At 39.4% G+C, this 18172-nt stretch overlaps 1 protein-coding gene across 2 annotated transcripts in view; it reads right to left on the bottom strand.

Annotated features, from left to right (window-relative positions):
- Positions 1 to 832: 832 nt before the first annotated feature.
- Positions 833 to 18172, bottom strand: part of LOC109468796 (disintegrin and metalloproteinase domain-containing protein 10-like) — a 33291-nt gene continuing 15951 nt past the window's right edge. The window contains exons 4-16 of one of the 2 annotated variants that reach the window (XM_019767136.1): positions 15348 to 15516; positions 14976 to 15084; positions 14122 to 14385; positions 13471 to 13669; positions 12612 to 12775; positions 11808 to 11982; positions 10968 to 11124; positions 9751 to 9849; positions 8927 to 9011; positions 8267 to 8378; positions 3411 to 3526; positions 2779 to 2895; positions 833 to 2314 (exon numbers count right to left, since the gene is read on the bottom strand). In XM_019767136.1, coding sequence (XP_019622695.1) covers positions 2021 to 2314; positions 2779 to 2895; positions 3411 to 3526; positions 8267 to 8378; positions 8927 to 9011; positions 9751 to 9849; positions 10968 to 11124; positions 11808 to 11982; positions 12612 to 12775; positions 13471 to 13669; positions 14122 to 14385; positions 14976 to 15084; positions 15348 to 15516 — 2060 coding nt within the window. In that variant the 3' untranslated portion in view covers positions 833 to 2020. Of the gene's footprint in view, positions 2315 to 2778; positions 2896 to 3410; positions 3527 to 5948; positions 6269 to 6829; positions 7066 to 8266; positions 8379 to 8926; positions 9012 to 9750; positions 9850 to 10967; positions 11125 to 11807; positions 11983 to 12611; positions 12776 to 13470; positions 13670 to 14121; positions 14386 to 14975; positions 15085 to 15347; positions 15517 to 18172 lie in introns of those variants that run through there. The other variant, XM_019767135.1, reaches the window with a different exon arrangement.

Below are 18172 nucleotides of genomic sequence, written 5' to 3' on the forward strand. Positions count from 1 at the left end.
AGGGTTTCGTATATATATATATATATATATATATGACTGTAGTACAGTTGTAATACATTGGAAATGCACTTTCACAGTGTCAATGATTTGCAGTGGGAAGTTTTCTGTCAAGAAAAATCACCCCAAACATTTCAAAGAATATCTATCCCCAGCGATTAGGCTCATCATTATAATATGTTGCTGTCAATCAGTAGATGAAGTCTTACGTTTTTTTGATGCAGTCAGTTTTTCTATACTTTCATAGACAATGTCATGTCCTAATGTTAGATTGTCAGCACAAAGATTATATTGTACAATGGATGTACATTGCAACATGGGACTTACACACAACAGATTAGTCATAAAAAGACTTCAATCCCTTCCTTGCAATATTATGAAAGAAAACAGCTTTTGGACCATTTTGCTATGTAAGTGTGCTCTTTAAGACCCATGTATGGCAGCATTGAAACTCTGAAAATGTTTTGCAGCTTTTTTGGTACCATATATGAGGATTAAAAACTACATTCAAAAGTGAGTTGGTCAGTAAATTCTCTTTAGCACTGTTGCACTTCAGTACTTCAGGTACATTGCATGTATTCAATCAAAGCAAGTTGGTCTGGTGGATTGTAGATTATGATGCATCAGTAGCTTGAAAAGTACTATATTTATTGACAAAGGAAAATTTGCAACATTCTTTGAAATAAAGATTCTTTTGGGGCAACCAGTTTTTGAAGTTGCCCAATCAGCAGTACCAAATTTTCACTTTGAAACATGCTTCAAAATATCTACCCAATTTGTAAAATAATTCAATACTAGAGTTGTTATATACATTTATAAAAAGGCTATCAGCTGAAAGAACATTTTAATTTGTTGGATGACTGCAAGTGAAACTGTACAATGTATTCAGCACTGGGAAACCTGAATTTTGACTTTTGGTTACCCAGGAAGCAACCTTGGTTGCACGAAGGCATTTCTAACCCTGTTTAAAATCTCATGCCGATCCTGTTAACTGCAAAGCTTTTCCGAAAAATATCTCAAAGTTTAAAACAGCTTGAAACTACATGTCTGTATTTCCCTGGGCCCCTTTTAGTGAAATAATGTCATAAGGCCACACCAATTTAATTTGTTGGCTCTCTTAGAAAACTTCCTGAAATGCAGGGTAAATAGTTTCATCAGGTTGGTTAAGCAATTTTGTTTCTAGACTATTTTTTTCTCTACTGTGACATTTCGGCTGTCAAAGAAGGGGAAAAAAAGATTGTGTACTAAATGCAAAGTCTGTACCTTGATACAGAAAGTTTCAGGGAACAAATATAGTCAGATGCAAGTTTTCCCCCTAGTCCTGTGTTTTCATCATGTTAAGACATGCTAAATTTTGCTTCAAATGTCCAAGAACCAAGGAAATTAATTGGCGTGGCCTCATGCAAGATTGTGGAAGGAAAGTTCCCAGTCCATACACTACAAACTGTCTACAACACACTGCTCACTGCATCCACATTATTGAGTGTGCTTTTTAAAAGACTGCACTAAGATATACAACAAGTTCATTTTTCCTGTAGTTCTACAAACGCTATTTACACACAAAGAAAATGTCTTGTTTGAAACTGCTTCTTGTGAGAAGAGAGTCAGGAAGAGATGTGAGAAAGTGAAACAAAATTCAGTTTCCAGTGAAAGTGAAAATAATCTCATTCTTGTGTCCCTAATAAGTAATGCCATGAGGCCCACTAGAATCTACTTGAAGAAAACTCTGAACAGAAAGCATGTCAGCAGAACATACTGCGCCTGCGCGAAACCTGGGTTTTTGTTGGAGGTTTGGTCAATGTTGCATCAGAAGTTTGCCATTGCAGACCATATCTTTTACAAGACAACATTTGAAAACTATAGACAGGATTTCATTCTTGAGTATGCAAATACAACCTTAAACAAGATATTCTGCCGAACGGCTATGTATAATACATTACGGGTTTCATGCAGGTGTAGTATGTTTTGATGACTTGCTGGTACAGAAAAAAATGTCAAGACAGAAGTTAGGCCCACGTTGGTATCAGTGGCGTACGTAGCGCGGGTTCTGTTGTAGCTCCACGAAGTCGGGGTTGAACGGAGGGGGGTTGGTCCGCCCCCGGCCCTGAGGCTCCCCCCTCCTGCCGCCCTGACCTTGCCCCTGACCTTGTCGCTGACCTTGACCCTGCTGCGGGCGTTTCTGGCGACGGAGGCTCATGGGTCGTGGTGGCGGTTTTTTCGGGTTGCTGCTCGGAGTGTGAACGGCGCAGAGCTTGACGAAGCCCACCATGAAGAGAATCAGTCCTAGTCCCATCAGCAACACTGCCCACCAATACGCCTGGCAGGGGACATGAAAAAGATTAGTTAATCCATGAATAATTTCATCAAGTTGGTGAATGACTGAATAGCATAGTTTTTGATTCACAACCACTGTTTAACAACTGGTGAAAATGCAAAAGATTTATAAATGGTCCTTGAAAAATTTCATCAGGTTGGTGAATGATTTTTGACTCACAACCACTTGTTTATCAACAATTGACCGTCTGTCATCTTCATCAGAGCAATATTAGGACTGGTGGCCTGATGAAAATGACAGCCATCAAATATAGACAGTTCTTTCTTTGTTTCTTGGATAAAGGCTAGGAAAAAACATGTTGAACTCGTTGACAAATGCTTATATATTAAACAGAAGAGAAAACTTGACTTTGAATCACTTCTAAGTGAAACACAACATGGTGTCAAAAGTGGGATACAATTGCCCTCCCACCCTACTATGTCCAACACTTGGGGTTAATGTCTTACCGTAACCCACTGTCCGATGGTCCTGTACAGCTCAGGGTTGAAGATGGCGTTTTTCAGCCTGGCCAGCGGTCCATCCGCGTCCACCTCTCGGCAGGTGAAGAACACGTCACAGTAACCCTGCAGATTTTTTGGTTTTCAAATATATTATAATAAATTGTTTTAGACTGCCACAATACAATGAATTGTGAAGCACTAGGCAGCATTGGTGACATATTTACGAAAAATTTTTTACAAAATATTATGTACGATGTAATACTACATAAAAAATTCAATGACAATATGATTAATATACATTGTAATACAGTGACTACAGAATTACATGCAAGGACAGTACTCTTACTGTATCTATATTTCCTTCCATGTAGTGCTACTATGTAGAATATATATTTATTATATAGTAATACAGTCAAACCTGTACAAGTGACCACATCTACAAGTACGTAAAGACCACCTGGCCAAAGTGACCAGTTTTTGCCAATTTTCCCCATTGACGCAAGTATTAAGTATGCTGACCATACAAGGTACTTGTCCATATAGACCAAATTTTATTGGTCCCAAGTGGTCTTCATGGACAGTTCTGACTGTACTATATCAAATATAAACAACAGCAACAAAACAACAAACCAACAAACCTGGAAGTTGTTGCAGGGTGCTCCAGGCTGCATGTTGAGGATGCCACGAGAGGTCAGATCATCGTACCGACTGGGCCAGTCTGTGCTGTTACTGCTCTTACATGTCGTGGGTTGTCCTTTGACGAAAACACAAAAACATTTTCACAATTATTTAGATTGCTGTTGATACCTGTTGCGTAATTTTGAGAGATTGACTTTGATACATTTTGTGTAATTGTAAAATATTACTAGAAACTTTAAGGTAACATTTGCAAAGCAAATGCATAATGTTTACCTTCGCATATGGTCTGCTGTATTAATTCTTATTCAAATACATGTACATTCATATTATATGGCCAATCCCTCCTACTAATAAGATTACAACATTTTGTAACCCCAAACTGAGCAAAAACAATATGTTTTCCTTCGGTAAACATAATAACCTTTCTTGACTAGAGACAACCTGAGCCATATATATACAAATTGTATGCTATACATGTATCTGCATGTTGGGAGATGAAATTCTCAATGTTAACAAAAAATGGACTCAAGTTTAAGAAATACTTGAATATTAACAGTTATTTAAGTTGCAACAACAAGGGATTACGGAATTCCCTTATCAATTATTACACCCGATTTGCATAATTCATGTCTTACCGAGTCTCAAGCAAAAACTTCAGAACTTCAAGTCAGAACAATCCATCGTTGAGGCCATTTGTACAAGACTAGGGTACCAGTGGTTTGGTCGTGTAACAAACAGACCAGAAGAGAGGGATCCAAAGAAAAGACCTCTGCAACAGACCTGAGTCAGCTCACAAATGTGCCCTATGTGGCAGAGCCTGGCATTCTTGTATAGGACTGATCAGCCATAGCCAAAGCTGTAGGGCTGTTATCAATTAGGAATTTCTTTTTATCATGGTCAACAGTGGCTTCTGTGTGGTGTAGTGGATAGAGAATTCAACTGTCAAGCAAGGAGACCCAGGTTCAATCCCCAGGGTTAGACCCCACATGTCCAGACATCCACCCAGACGTTGTGGCCTTGGGAAAGGCACTTAACATGCATTTCCCCCCCTCAGTTACAATGTAGAGGGAACCTGGGCCCTACTAGGTTTGGGATGGCATTAGTAAGGGCATCCAGCCGTAAAAAAATCTTGCTTCAAAAAAGACTTGCACTTGATGCAAGCACGTCTAACCCCCAGTTAAGGGGGAAAATGACATTAAAATTGGACTAAAATTGGATTTAAAAAATATTGACTGAAGAGAGGAAAGCCCAGAACCAAGCTGGAGTAAGTAATATTGACTGAAGGAGGTTACCGGTATATACATGTACCAAGAAGACCAACATCTTTGGTTTACAACGCATATACATTCACCTAAGAGTGTCCCAACCCTGGGAAGACTCGAAAAGTGGTGGAAAGATCAGATCAGGAAAGTCGCAGGGCTACCAAGTCTTAGTTTAACTTTAAGTATTCAATCAACAATTACTACATTGGACATTGACCAATGTGCACATGACATGTATGTGTATTGGTATCATCATTCTGTAACCGGACATGTGTGAAATATAATTATTATGAATTACTAGTGACACATCCCCCTAAAACTTTATTTCAAACTTTACACATAACATCTGCATAGTTTAAAAACCTTACCACCAAGAAAGAAAATTCATATTAATATAATTACATAGTCATATAATCCTCTTACAAACTTTTTAAGCATACTATCATGTCTCATGATTTAAAAACTGACTCTTGATATACATACATGTAATTGTAATTTAGACAGATACAATGTGGAAAGACAAATATTAGAACAAAGAAACTATGAAATATCTACATAATATATGACTCACTCATATATATCGACACATAAATGTTTTTAAACTACAGTTATAGAAGGTTTGAGTTATTCTTTGAATACATATCTACATGTATAGCTACAAGGCTTCATACCGATTATAGTGAAACTATAAAAGAAGTTGTTTCTCATTAAAAATACTCTAAAATGATAATCTCAATCTCAATGACCCATCAGATCTGTACATTAATAGTAAATGGGTATAAGCCAATTCACAGTTCAAACTGTGTACAAAGTATGTTTGAGGACAAGACTGAAGGCTTCTGATACAGCGAACATAAAATGAATGAAGTAAATATTCATCTTTGGCCCCCCTCCCCCTCTCCTCAGTAACATGATGCGACAACTTCACCCCATTTTATAATTAGCATTTGAGATAACCCACGTTATAACCATGTTATAATCAGCATTTGTGAGGTAACCCACGGTTATAAGCCCATGTTATATTTATAATCAGCATTTGAGATAACCCAATGGCATGTTATAATCAGCATTTGTAAGATAACGCACGCTATAATCCCATGTTATAATCAGCATTTGTGAGATGACCCACGTATAAACCCATGTTATCATTTGCAGATTTGTGAGGTAACCCACTTTATAACCAATGTTATAATCAGCATTTGAGATAACCCATGTTATAACCCAATGTTATAATTAGCATTTGTGAGATAACCCTGGTTATAATCCCATGCTACAATGTATAACCAGCATTAGCGACGTGAGTAACGTGGGTTCCGCTGCATCTCCACAAAGTCGGGGTTATATGGGGGTGGGTTGCCTGCCCCACGTGGGTGATGCCCCCTCCTGTCGTGACCTTGGGGTGGGTAGTGACCTTGATCCTGAGGTGCGTGCTGACGTTGACGCTGCTGCCGGTGCTTTTGGCGTCGGAGACTCATCGGTCGCGGCGGCGGCTTTTTGGGGTTACTGCTCGGAGTGTGGACGGCGCATAGCTTGATGAATCCAGCCATGAACAGAATCAAGCCCAGAATAATCAGGATCACAGCCCACCAGTACACCTGACAAGAATAAAAATGTGCATTAACACGGGCACGCCTGCAGACGACATATAAAATTACATGCCGATTAAACAAAGGAAACCCTGTGTTTTAGCTGCGAACACGAAAAACCGTCTGACCACAATACTCCTGCAGGAGGAATACCTCCTTCACAGAGTAATTTTTAGTTTATTGGGAGAAATCTTGTTTACTGCAAGAAAAACATACTAAATCAACATTGCAGCCAACTACAGGTAATAAGGCTGGCTAAATGGTGTGATCTTATGACATGCACATTACAAAAAGAAACAAATACAAAACAATACATTTGTACTTCATCCTTGTCAAAAAAAAAAAGGTTTTAAGGCATTTAGGTCCTGCCAGGTATGGAATCAGACTATTCCTACATGTATACCATGTCTGATCTGGTAAAACCAATGCGTCCTTTTAAACCCCTTATAGTAGATTTCATTTGAAGTAGGGGGCAGCCAGTAACACTGATTTTGCAAACTGGCATTTTGTATAGTTTCAGCAAAAGCAAAACAAGAGCAACAAAAAAATGTAAACATAATAAGCACATACCCTGATCCATTCAACAACTGTCTTGATGGTCTCAGCATTGAAGATGGAGTTTTTCAGCCTGGAGAGCGGTCCATCCGCGTCCACTTGACGACACAAGAAAAACACGTCGCAGTACCCCTGGAAGTTGTCGCATGGCGCTCCTGGCGGCGCGTTGATGATCCCGCGTGATGTCATCTCCCTGTACCTGGCTGCCGGCCACTCTGAGCTGTTGCTACTCTTGCAAGTGTCTGGGTTTCCTTTAAATTCGTCGATAACACAAACATTTCAAGCAAGCAGAGACGGACAACGTACAGGTGGCACCAAAACCCGTCACCAAGTTACAGATCCACCCAAAAGCGTGTGTTACACAAAAATTCTCTTGCTGTTATGTGTAGAGTTTCTTCACCTTGAGAGCTTGTGACCATACACCTATAACACCAGGGAACCATCCCCATTCCCAGAACTACCAATAGGAGCTCAGGATTCTTTATCACTAAGGAAATCTGTCCAATAGGAGGCCTGGATTCTTTATCACTATGAAAGTCAGTCCAATAGGAGCTCAGGATTCTTTATCACTATGAAAATCACTCCAATAGGAGCTCAGGATTCTGTATCACTATGGAAACCAGTCATTACAACCTTCAACACCATGGTAACAGATAGTTCTCGGTCTGACAATGATTGATCCATGATATCACACAATAACATGGTCCCAATTCTCATGACTTGGTCACCAAACTTCTCAGGGCTTGACCAGCTGAAAGGCTGCTACATGTAGAAGCGTGATGTAGTCAGGCTTCACCAAGCAAGCATGGTAAAAGGAAAGCTCTTTGAAGACAACCATCGTCCAACACGTGTTAAGAAGATGTCGAGAAGAAAGTAGGACTTAATTTGTAGACACGCCTGGAAAGCCAGTAACGATCACCATGTCTCACCAAGCAGTAACCTGAGAAAACCATTAACATCTTAAACAGACAAGAGACAGCAGACAAGACACAGATCCAGACAAGACACCAAACTGCAACATTGAGTCCTTAGACCAGCATGAGTAACAATAATTGTTACCGTTCACCAAGCAGTACACGTAAATGCACCTTAAAGCAAAAGACACCAACAAAGACAGCTCCAGACGAAACACCAACATTGAGAAGACCTAAGCATCAGAGGGACCCAGGCAGAAAGAACATCCAAGCTGAGGCAAATTATTGTAAAAATGAAGAATTGTTGTTGTTGCTATATGCTCCATTATGGTTAAGTTATAGGGCAAAGAGCGAATTTTTAGCAGAGTACAGTTAAACCTGTACTGTTACTAGTGCCCACATCTGCATAAGAACCACCTGGTTAACTGTTATGGCCACTTTTCCGCGGTCCGTTAGTTAATCTTCCCATTGACCCAAGCATTAACAACCCAGGTGGCAGAGCTAACTGACTAACTGACTAACAGACACCACCCCGTACCTGGCACCTGACAGCACAGATGACACAGCTCCTGTCGGTTGTTCTCAGCGTCGTTCAGACTACAGGTACACTCTTCAAGGTCAAACTTCTCACAGATGGAACCCTGGCAAATCTGGCAAAAGAACGATTCATAAATACAAAGTACTACCGTAACTTTTAGTAATTTAGGCCACACAAATTTAATTTGTTGGTTCTCAGATTTTAAAGAAAAAATATGAAGTGACAGGGAAAAAAAGAAAAACATCCTATTATAGCCCCAAATGCTACGATAGGAGCCATGAAGTCAGCACAAAAGGCTGGGTTAATATTTTCACAATGAATTTTTATCAAACCACTACATTGATAGATGGAAAAACTGTAACACCTAGGAAGAAAAAGGACTTTCCTCAACTGTTGGAGGCAAAATATGAGCATATTTGAGTTGATTTAGAACCAGAATCATTTTTTTTTTGCAAATCAGAAAAAATTGAAGAGGCGAATCTGAGAACCAACAAATTAAATTGGTGTGGCCTAACAATGTGACCATACCACGATAACATTATCACACTGACTTACATGTACATACATGCAAGAATCAGTACATAACAAGATAGAAAGCAAGAAGAAAATTGCATTTTCGGAAACAGATTAAATGTCAGACTGTTTTGACTGAACACTTACTCCGCTCCAGCAGACCTGGCGCCCGTTGTTGCACTCTGTCTTGTTGCCCTTGGCTTGTGGGGAGGGGCACTGAGGGTTGGTCCCAGTAAGAAAAGGTTAAGGTTCAAACTATCACAGTGCCTAGAATCTTTAACGGCAGTTAGGATATTGCACCTACTTATATGTCATAGCTGGGCCATGATAATGTTTTATACAGGTGTTCCAGGCCCTGTGTGATAACTACCTTTATCACACAGAGTTCTAATGTTTATCACATGGGCTTCCAAATGTGCCATAAAATAATTCAAACGCATTTTGTAAGCACAAAGTGTGCTGCTTTAGAAAATTTGAATACCGGATTCGGATGTTGTAGATGTCATTTGGGAACACCAAATTTTGGCACCTTTTGCACTGAACTGTGTATTTTCTTTGGTGGGTATGACATAATTGAAATACCGTACAACACAGAGCATTGTGCCTTTGGCCTTTGGGAAATCCAACCCACAGTCAGCCTAGTACATGTACCTTGGATGATACAGAGTAAAGAGACTTTCTACACAACCAAGTCTTTTATTCAGCTGATGTTTTGGTGACCGTCTGTCACCTTCCTCGGGGCAATTCTGACTGGTTCACAATGCACTGCAGCACAGGTGTCGCTGCTAAAGATGCATTCCCAAATGTACAATATTTACATATCTACACAGATGCGTGGTTACAGGAAACTGTATCTACAATACATTCCCAAACGTACAGGAGTTGGGCTGAAACGTAGGCTGAATAAAACACTTGGTTGTGTAGAAAAAGTCTCTTTACTCAGTGACTTAGACTTTAGAGAAAAAGGATATTCGCAGTTGGCTGCATCACTACACTCTGATTCCTTGGAACATCGCACACTTGTAGGTTTAGGGATGCAGGTGGATGTGCAGCATGGGCCTTGGCTTGGGCTGATGGAAGAAAAGACAAAAGTCAACCTACATTTAATATATTTCAAAATCCCTTTTTTTCTATTTCTTAGGCCACACCAAGTAAATTTTATGGATGACGTCCTCGCGCGCATTGATTTTGACCTGTTCCTAGAAAAAAAAACAAGAAATTCCGCTTCCTTTAACTGTGACCAAAGAGTGACGACAGTGTCGCAATTTTATGCTTTGTTTCTGCCGGCCTGCAAAAATGTGATGAAAGAAATAGGACAGGACGACAACTGCTGTTCCGCCTGATTTATTGCTGTTTTGATGATGAATAAAATACTTCTTGCTTGTTAATCTGTGTCACCTCATTCAATTTGTGTCCTAACATTTGTTGTCTCTTAGTATATTTCTAATCTAGGCATCTTGTTTTTTAGGGCCCTTCTTGTTTTTTTTTCGCCCTCTCGCATTAGATATACGGTCTCCAAAGGACGTCATCCATAAAATTTACTTGGTGTGGCCTTAAATAGGATAACATGGAAGTACATTGTAATCCATAATATACATGTATGTACCCCGGTATTCTGTAAATTCAAAAGATCTGAGGCATACATGTAGGAGAAAATCTTGTGTTTCCTGTTTCCCGACCGACCCTAGAAAAAACTGCCGACCCTAGCCTTTTTTGTGTGGACCAATAGAAGGAACAGTGTAATATAAGTTTTTTTGAGCTAATCGACCTTTTCTTGCTCCATGATCTGACACTTGAGTGATGAAATGTTGTACAATCAGTTTTCCAACATTGAGTTTGAAAATATAAGAAGACTAGTTCTTATGCAAGATTTACTTTCAAATTTGTTAAACTGTATTGTTGTAAGAAACAGGAGGAGTGAGTAGAAACAGAAAGAAACTCCTGGTCCCGGGCCGGGGTTTGAACCCACAACCAAACCCGGGCACCAGTCCATATGCCGACGCTCTAACCACCCGGCTAAAAGGTCTAGACCCCTCGGCCGGGTCAGTTGGTAGCGCCTATAAACCCCCAATTGTTACATTGTATAAGTTGGAGAAGTAAGAAAAAAAAGATAATCCCTATCTACCAACCCTGATTTTTTTTAGGACTGAAACAGGAAACAGGAAATACAACGAGGTAAGATACAGACCTGCATTGTTTCCCAGGCTTGAGTTTACAGGGGTTGGGGTTACCGGCCGGTACACAACAGTTGTCCTCTCCTGTTCTCTCACAGTGGTCCTGGTAACCACAGTCACACTCCTCACCCTCCTCTACTATACCGTTACCACAGATCGCAGCATTCGTTTCTGAAAAGAGAAAAATGTTTCAAAACATTCGTGAATAGTTTCTACAGGTTGGTAAGTTACTGAGTTAAGAGACTCTTTTTTTCATAACCAAGAGTTTTATTCAGCCAACATTTCAGTGACCGTCTGTCACCTTCCTCAGGGCAATTCTGACTGGTTCACATTGCACTGCAGCACAGGTGTCGCTGCTATATGCATTTGTGTAGATGCATGCCCAAACGTAAAATATTTCAAAACATTTTTGGTGTCATTATACTTTGTAATTGTCACTTTGCAACAGTCAATACAACATGTTGCTCACCACATCAACCAAAAGACATACCTGAAATAAATGTATACATTTTGTAATAATTTCAATTGTAGCTTCATTTGTATTATATGATTATTAAGAGATACACCTGGATGAATTACAACATTCAGTACTATTATCCATCCAAGTTAGGAACCAAAGCAAACAAACCTAGCATAAATCAGCACCACCCAAAACAATACTTCTGTCCCGGCTGTAACAACCAACCTGTGAAACAGCTGGTACTGGAGCTGCCCACAATCTTGGCATCCAGGACTCTGGGATTACAGTTGTACTATATTACACTATCCTACCAAATCGGGAACCAAAGCATACAAACCTAGCATAAATTAGCACCACCCAAAACAATACTTCTGTCCCAGAAGTAATGACCAACCTGTGAAACAGCTGGTACTAGAGCTGCCCACAATCTTGGCGTCCAGGACTCGGTAGATGCTGCCCTTGCTACAGGCTGAGAACTTGTTGTTGTTGGTCTTGTCTCCAGACGTAGCGCGGGCGTACATGATGAAGTTACCGTCTTCTCCACCAGGGGCGCAGTCTTTGGTGTCGTGCTACAGCAAGAAAAAAAAATTTTTAACTTTGGCACTATGTATTAGGCAGGCCTCAAAATAAACTTTTTTTCCAGTTGTCCCAGCACTGTCCCAAAAATAAATTTCAATTGTCCCGAAGTGAGGATGAACTGTCCTAACCTGTTTTGGGGGAAGTATTGTACATGTATGACTTCAACTTGAAGTCAACTTTATTTTGCTTATGTTCACTCCCAGGCGCACTATAATTGCAGAGCAGATGGGAAATTTGGGGGACTTTTCCAGATACAAAAGCCGGGACGTGTGCCTGATAAACAAAAGTAGGGCTGACATTCTGATGATGTTGATTATTTTTCTATTGTCCCAAAAATATCCCAAAGTGTCTTTTTAGTTGTCCCAGTCTAAATTTTAGTGGTCAGTGCAAACTAACATCATAAGTTTTAACAGTTTTGTAAAGCAACCATCTTTGAGCTCTGTCAAAGTCTTACATGTATCTATGCACATTATTCCTTTTTCCTGATAAACCCATAATTGTAATTACATACAATATAAACTGCAAATGTAAAATAGCTTATTTGTAAAAGACATTTCTTATGACTGATACAATATATGGACAGTTTTTTTACTAGTCAGTAAAATTAATTTTCACTCACTGGAGAGCCAAAGTTGTGTCCGACTTCGTGAGCGAAGGTGATGTAGGAGACTTTGGGGGGCACACGGCTGCCGTAGTTGTGAATGGTCACGATTCCTGTGTTCAGAGACTTGTACTTCCCGTCTGAGTACTTCTTGTAGTTCTCACAAATTCCACCAGAGCTCCCTGTAAGGGGAAAACAAAATAATTTGTGAATTGTGGATCAACTTTTACTGAAACAGTTACATTTGTATGGTACTGCCTTCATAGTGAAACATAATAGTTCTGTATGGTAATAATATACTGTTTGACACAGGTTTGCCATATACAAAATGATGTATTCAAATACTAGTCTAATTTGTGTGCAATGTTCTCAATTGTTTTATATTTTTGCAATGATCTGTAACAACTGTAACAAAAACTGTAACAATACTTTCTTCTTAACATTTCTAGAAACAACTGTGGGATAGACTGGGAGGGGACCATAGGTCATTGAAAGAGAAAACAGGAGAATCCGTTGGATTAAAGAAGCAGTTTGGATCGACCCCAGTGATGAACCGGGACGAGGGGCGGTACAAACTCAACCATGTTTGGGATTGTGTTCTCGCCGCAAAAACGCCACCTACATGGCTACATATTGAGACCTGAAGCAGAACTCCAGTCAGAAGCTCTGAGGAAGGTGTCTGATAGACATCAAAACGTCAGCAAGGTAAATTTCTTGGTTGTGGAAAGAAATCTCCTGTATCCTATACTTTATCAACCTGCTGAAACTATTTTCGGATGTAACTAAACTGTAACAATGTGTTTAAACACCAAAAAAATATTCTTTCCCCCTCTGTTGCAGAATTAATTTGCCACAAAAAAAAAAATTAACAGTATACCTGACGCTGACCCGACCCAGGCCAGTCCGAGCACACCATCGTCGAAGTCTCTGTCCGTGAAGACGTACGCCAGACAGTAGTCGTCATGGTTCGCTTCCGAGTTGATCTCCAGGAAACGCTCCACACCGATGTTGTCTGGAGCAAAGGGGTTCCTACACGAGGTACCGCCCGGGTCTGAACATCCCGAGGTCTCATTCACCTGCAAAAAGAACAAATAAAAATAAGAAAATGTAACATTTGCAAAACATTAATGTTTACTGTTGCATATGGTCTGCTCTGTTAATTCTTACTCAAACACATTCATATACATGGTGACAGGAGTTGAAATCCCTCCTGCTATAAAATTGCAACATGATGTAACCCAACACTAGTTACCATGGTGACAGACGTCTGGTTCAGGTCATTGACCTTTTTGGTTTGGAGAAGAAGAGAAAGAAGAGGAAACGTAGCAAAAACAATATGTTTTCATTTGGTAAACATAATCATAACTATACAGCACACAGTAAAATTATTACACTGACTGAAGAAATATACATTATGTAGGTATTGATGTATCAAGCTTCTATTCTATCAACAATACTTGTTGTTTCAAGTTTAATTTTATTTATAAATGTACAAATCTCAGTACAAGTTCTTGTTTGTTCTGCTGACCTTGACTCTGCGTACTGTGAAGGTCACCCCTGTGATTCCGTTGCTGTTGGAGTCAGCGAAGACGACGTCCTTGTAGATGAGGTTTATCGCCTTGATGTGAGAGGAAATCTGTCCAATGACAGCATCCCGAGTCTGGAAGTACTCGAAGAACTTGTGGTCTGCCTGGATGTACATCTCACAGGAACCCCTTTGAAGAACTTCTGGGTTCGTTGAACCCAGAGCCCTCTTCTTCCTGGACTGTTGCACGGTTTCTTTCTTCTCATCCTAAGAAAACACAGGGAAATTTCAAGTTTCTTTCCTCTCATCCTGAGAAAACACAGGGAAATTTCAAGTTTCTTTTTTTCTCATCCTAAGAAAACAGCGTGAAATTTCAAGTCTCTTTCTTCTCATCCTGAGAAAAAAAAGTGAAATTTCAAGTTTCTTTTTTTCTCATCCTGAGAAAAAACAGTGAAATTTCAAGTCTCTTTCTTCTCATCCTGAGAAAAAAAGTGAAATTTCAAGTTTCTTTTTTCTCATCCTGAAAAAAAACAGTGAAATTTCAAGTCTCTTTCTTCTCATCCTGAGAAAAAACAGCAGTGAAATTTCAAGTTTCTTTCTTCTCATCCTGATAAAAAAACAGTGAAATTTCAAGTTTCTTTCTTCTCATCCTGAGAAAAAACAGTGAAACTTCAAGTGTTTTACATGTAGGTGCCAGGTTTTACATGTCCCATAATTGTAATCTTGACTACTTTTTTTAGACATGATATACATGTATCCTTCCCGCTGGTAAATTGTTACATGTATTTCAATTTAAACCCAGTGTTAGTTATTGCTCAGTAAAACATTGAATGATTTGGGGACAGATCATTATGTACCTTGTGTGGTGCAGAGGAGTTCTTGTTCTCTTCCACAGCAGAGTTCTGTACTGCCTCCATCCAGTCCTGGAGTTTGTGGTCCATCCCACATCCACCATACGGACCATACCTACAGTTGTACAAGTATTATACATGTACAGTGTTAGGCAGCCAAACTTGAGTAGTATACAATGTCCTCTGCAAGAAGTATTTGTGAGGTGTAGAATATTTCTTTTCATAATGCCATCATGAACTGTACATTTTTGTCACTAAGCTTCGCCAATTGACCTAGAATTGTCCCACGCTATATGTGAGGTGGGCCATTTTCTTAAAGGTGGGCCATTTTCTTAAAAGTGGGCCATTTTCTTAGAAGAAATAACTACTAGTATGTACCTATGTGGATACTTGATATCCTGGTCCATGTATATGACAGAGTGGAAACGTTGTGGTCCATCAAAGTATCGCTCGGTTGGCTCGATGTAGTACTTGCCGTGGTGAGCGTGCACAAAACCCTCAAACCTGCCCTCTATGATACTGCCGTGTGCAACAGTGTCAGGGTAGCCTGCAGGGAGGAAACACAATGCCACCTAGTGATTCATAGGAAAACTGCACAAGGTATTTCTATAACATAGTGACATGTGAGTATTGAGTTTTCGGCATAGAAAACCTATTGGGATTAATATAAATCCAGGTCGGCTGTTTCACAATTGAGTGTACCAAAAGGCTGTCACTTGGGGTGAAAAATCAACTTTCATATACTTCAAAATTTATGTTGGCAATTCAAAGGTACATACTTTGGGCTTCATATCCTAAAATATCTCTGCACAACACATCTCAGTCACTGTGATACAGGTCTTTTACATAATGGGTCACTAAGGGGGTACGGACGGGACAACTGCAAGACTGTATGTAAAGTTACATAGAATATACCCAAATAAAGAACAAAAGATAAACACTATTCCATATTATCTTCCATTACTAGTATCCACAACACCAAAAAACTGACTTTGATTTGCAGTAACACCTTGCTGTGTCATTTTCTGGTCATTTATTATATTACGAGGAAAACAACTTGCTGCCATTTCATGTTCAAGGAAAGGTCAAATACCAAATTTTCAAGTTCAGGCAATTTGGAAGCTTAACTCTGTTAATATTTCATTCTGTATATATTTCTACAAAAGGTTCTAGCTTATATATCTTGGAAACACATCAATGGACTTTTCAATGATCATTTTTATGACTGTATGTGGGGGTACGGACGGGACACAATGGGTCAAAAGACTGATACTGCAGGGACTTGTCCAAACCTTTTTAAACACATTTATTCACTAATACTAGTAAATGAAGCATCTACAAACACTGTAATAGTGTCTAGACTAAGGAAAAGGGAGCTGGACATTCTAATTAGAATTTTCTTTATATTATAGTATGAACACTGAACAGAAACTTTTGCTGGCTTATATAATTTAGGGCTTTCCTTAAAAGAAATCAGCCAATGGTAGGTATTTAAGGATTCTAATTACTAATATTGCTAAAAAGGCTTTGGGAACATTAGTAACAGCATTAATAACATAACATAACATATCAGAACCTGTACATTTATATATTTGAGTGTGCTCAAAGAAAAGAATGGGGGGGGGGGCGCTGCAGGATTTGTAGTCTAAATTCAGAGTTATTGGCAACCCTCCTCCCTTGAAAGAATCTTAATTTCTAGCACAGCTACAAAATGTACATGAACTGGTATGTTTTCTTTTAAACCTTGGCTTGTTAATACCTTTTTCAGAGAACCAGAACAGTTCTCTAAAGTTGGTTCACATGCACGTGAGTCCACAGTAGACTATGTCCACAAGAGCTTCCTCCGGATGAAAGCAAATGTTAATGAATTCATTAAAAACTACTAATTTTAGTAAGGAGGACAAATGTTTGTATCTTTTAAGGTTTTACTATGTGTATTTCAAGCATTTGGAATGCCATTTTCCACAGTATTTGGCTAAAAACTAAAAGTGGGGGTACGGACGGGACAGGTGGGGGGTACGGACGGGACAGGGGTACGGACGGGACATTTGGGGGTTTGTTGTGCTATATCAGGCAAAGTCTTTATCACAGAAATGGTTTCTATGGTGGTTTGGTATATGCCAATAGAAACTTATAAGCCATCACAATTAGAAGCTTATAGTATTTACTCAATGTAGAAATCAAGAGGGGGTACGTACGGGACGAAAATTTTTCGGAAAATGGCAGCCTGTACTTCAACCCTTAGCTGTGAGTCAGATGAAAGTAGGAATGATCTCATTCAATTTTTTTCTTTTACATACATCATATTAAACCTTTACATGTCAAACTAGCACTTATAACAGCATATTTAAACAATGCTACAGACCTTGCAATCTTTAAGTAAATATTTCACTAAAATTGGTAACATGGGGGTAAAAGTGAAAAATAACCTTCCCGGCAAAAAAAAGGTAGGTGTATCTTCAAAAATTGGTAACAAATCTCTAGTAAACATATGCCTGCTTGTACAAAATAAGAAATTTTAAGCTATCAATCATATTTGTGATGTCTGCAGCAATGGTAAGAATGTGAAAAAACTGAATGACGGCTGGTAACATTGAAAATGGGGCATTTTTAAGTAATATATTTGTCGATAGTTTCGCCAAATATTGACCGATTTCCCTACTTTTTTATTGTAATGTTCCTTGTCACACCAGCTTTTGGGAAATATAAGTCTGAAACATCAATATATCATGTAGACTTTGCTATCAACTGGTAACATGTGGAAAAGTAAATGGGTACACTCAATTGTGAAACAGCCGAGGTACAGTAGCTAGTGTCAGTTTCAGAGGAACAGTTAGGTGGAAGTAAGGACGGTTCTATCATTTCAAACTGTGCTCGGCGCAGATCGGAGCACATGATGTCATGACTCGTTTGAAGTGGAAAAGCGCGAACAAAGCTGATCAAACGAAGAATCGCTAGGCCGCAGCGGGCAAAGACAAAGGCGAAAAGCGGGTGGGTAATGCCGTGTGCTCTCCCGTTGTTGAATGTCAAGGAAGTGAAAACATTGGTTTTCAAGTTCACATCACTGTGAAGTCTTTGACTTTTAAGTACTAGTATACAATTTCGTCTCTGTTGCACTCGTCTCTGAATATTTTGTAGAAAAGGCAGACAAATTTCCTTTCCTTTCCTTGACATTTTGTACATTTTGAGACTCGGCAGCAGAC

Source organism: Branchiostoma belcheri, unplaced genomic scaffold (genome assembly GCF_001625305.1).
Source record: "Branchiostoma belcheri isolate BF01 breed outbred unplaced genomic scaffold, Haploidv18h27 scaffold2, whole genome shotgun sequence".
NCBI classification, from domain to species: domain Eukaryota; kingdom Metazoa; phylum Chordata; class Leptocardii; order Amphioxiformes; family Branchiostomatidae; genus Branchiostoma; species Branchiostoma belcheri.